General features: G+C 36.8%; 1 protein-coding gene across 1 annotated transcript; it reads right to left on the bottom strand.

The window, feature by feature from the left end:
• Window positions 1-469: 469 nt before the first annotated feature.
• LOC107848248 (anthocyanidin 3-O-glucosyltransferase 2) lies at window positions 470-2,284 on the bottom strand. The gene has a single exon (XM_016692960.2). The coding sequence runs from the start codon at window positions 2,119-2,121 to the stop codon at window positions 649-651; it is 1,473 nt and encodes a 490-aa protein (XP_016548446.1). The 5' UTR covers window positions 2,122-2,284; the 3' UTR covers window positions 470-648.
• Between the last annotated feature and the right edge of the window lie 409 nt (window positions 2,285-2,693).

The raw sequence follows: 2,693 nt of genomic DNA, 5'->3' as shown, positions 1-2,693 counted from the left end.
TGGCCCATAGTATTATTATTACTAAAAATTACACAAATACACAACTTATGTTTTCAATATTATAAAAAATTTCAACTCCTTAAATATATTACAAAAATCCAACATATATACAGAAGGTTATGTATATGTTGGCTATGTTATGTATATTAATAGGGGGAGAGAATAAAGTAATTAAAAAAGTAGGAGAAAGTATAATTATTTCCAAAAGAGTTGGTATTTATGTTATTTATACTTATTATTAGTAAAAAATTTTAAGCTTATTGTTATTCCCCGTTCTCCGCCGAACTTCCTAACATTAATCTATCAGGTATCGTTAATTCCTCTCTCCGTTACTTTCTAATTTTTCAATCGATTTGTTTTCTAAATTTTTCTTTAGAATTATAGCTTCGTTTTTGTAGTAGTTGATGAAATTTAGGAATTTACTACTAGTATAATTAAGTATTTATTTTGGTAGATATGATGAAAGTTAGAGACAAATTTCCAATTATTTAAGTCAATCCTCTGAAATCAAATGTTTCCCAGTACCACAACTTCCAACAGCTGCATTATGACGACCTCAAAAACAAAATACTTGTAACAAGATTTGACTAACAAGGATCTGCAAATTGGGTAGGAGACAATTTACTACCACTATAACGACCTCAATAGTTACAAAGCTGCATTATTGAGTAGTTCATCGATAAGTTTCCCAAGGGACAAGTATGACGACCCACCTTCCATTATGCTGCCCCTGCTCTTCTCCTTCATCTCCTTTGCTTTATCTCTTACCGGGGAGTTAGTTTCCATCAATTTCATTATCCCCTTTTTAATAGCTTCTGCAGTTATCATTGGTTGATCTTTATTCCTCTCGCAGTAATCCAAAGTGATCTCCACTGCTACTCCTACTTCTTTCACTAACTGAAACGCATTTACCTGCTGTTCTGAGTGCAATGGCCATGTTGCTATAGGCACCCCAAACCATATGCTTTCGAGTATTGAGTTCCACCCACAGTGTGACACGAATCCCCCGATTGCTTCGTGGGACAACACCTTCAATTGTGGAACCCACCCCACCACTTTCCCTTTCTTCTCTGTCCGGCCTAGGAATCCTTGAGGCAAAATTTCGGAATAGGTCGTGTATTCTCCAGGGAATTGCGCGTTGTTGCTTTGTGGTGGCCGACGTAAAGACCACAAGAACCGACAGCCAATGTTTTCTAGAGCTATAGCGATCTCTTTCACTTGCTCCGCTTGTAAACTTCCTTGGCTCCCAAAACAGATCAGCACAACCGAATTCAGTGGCTGTTCGTCCAGCCAATTAGTCGTTTCTGCCTCCTCTGACTCTGATCGTGATTTTGACTGGTTTAAAATTGGACCAATTGGATAGATGAGTGGCAATGGTTCCTGTTCAGACCTTGACATGTTGTTGTTGTTGTTGTAAGCATCCAAGGCATGGATTTCTAGTTCAGCGAAAGTGTTGATAATGATGCCTTTGGCTTTTCTGTACCCACGAGCGAAGTCAAGAAATCTTCCTAACCATGTGTCTCTGTCTACTAGGACCATCGGCAATACAGTAGGAGGAATTGGGCAAGCGTAACTGGGAAATGATAACAGACTACTGCTGTCCGAGTTGTTGAAATTGGAAACATCTTGACAACACTCGTCTTCAAGAAACTGGAAATGAAGCATCAGTCCAAGGAAAGCAGCTGGAGAGGTGAAAAGCACGTAGATCGGGATCCCAAACTCGCCTGCTACATCCATCAATGGAGTGCATAGCATGTCTACAACAAACCCAGCGAGTTTATTATTACCAGGGCGTTGACTTATTAAAAACTCCCTGATGTGCGATTTCTGGCTTTGTACTAATCTGTAGACGAAGTGCCCTCGGGTTTTCGAGCTCCATTCTGGGGTTGGATCAGCAGCTGTTAATTCAAAGAATCGAAGGCGACCGGAGGAGGATGAAGCAGCTACAGAGTCGACGAAAGGGCCACTGACGGCATCGATGTAATCGGGGAGTTTCATAATAAGTACAGTGATTGAGAGTTGAGGATTTCGACTCAAGAAAAGCTTCGCTAATTCCAGCATCTGAGCAACATGGCCCATTGCTGGAGAAGGGATTAGAATCACTTCTGCTAATTTCTCCATAATATGTAGAATCACCTCAACCTTTTAATTTCTCATTTTCGCTCTTGCTTTTTTACATTTATTCATTCTTATGTCCCATTTTATTTATATATAATACTTACTATAATGTAGTTTGATAGGGTACAGAATTTAAAGATATAGGAAAATTTTTTTAAATTTATGGGTCATGTATTTGTGTTGCTATGACACTAATATTAAAATTAAATTATTACTCAATATAAAACTATATTATATTATTTTTTTTCAAACTGATTTTAAAAAAGTCATATGAATTTGAGAAAATATATCATCAGATTTCGTTTTTCCTTCCCAATTAGATTAAACACAGTGCGCACGTGTCATGTGCGTTGCCCCCAATTCAAACGGCAAAACTTTTGTAAAACAGCTACCAGTGGTATTTATCAAATAGTATTAGATACCGGGGCCCGTGACATAAATTGTTTTTTGGAAAAAATATATAAAATAGCATATTACAAAAAATAATAACACTTTTATCAAATTATATTTTATAACATATGTATTTATATGTATTTATATTTTTGTAGTAACAGTTTGCAAAAATACAAAATACA

This window comes from Capsicum annuum, chromosome 11 (genome assembly GCF_002878395.1).
Source record: "Capsicum annuum cultivar UCD-10X-F1 chromosome 11, UCD10Xv1.1, whole genome shotgun sequence".
Lineage (NCBI taxonomy): Eukaryota > Viridiplantae > Streptophyta > Magnoliopsida > Solanales > Solanaceae > Capsicum > Capsicum annuum.
This window is presented reverse-complemented; position numbering and strand designations above follow the sequence as displayed.

What these genes read in the sequence shown, in the direction of transcription:
- LOC107848248 (XM_016692960.2), bottom strand. Translation starts at nt 2,121, where the DNA reads ATGGAGAAATTAGCAGAAGTGATTCTAATCCCTTCTCCAGCAATGGGC.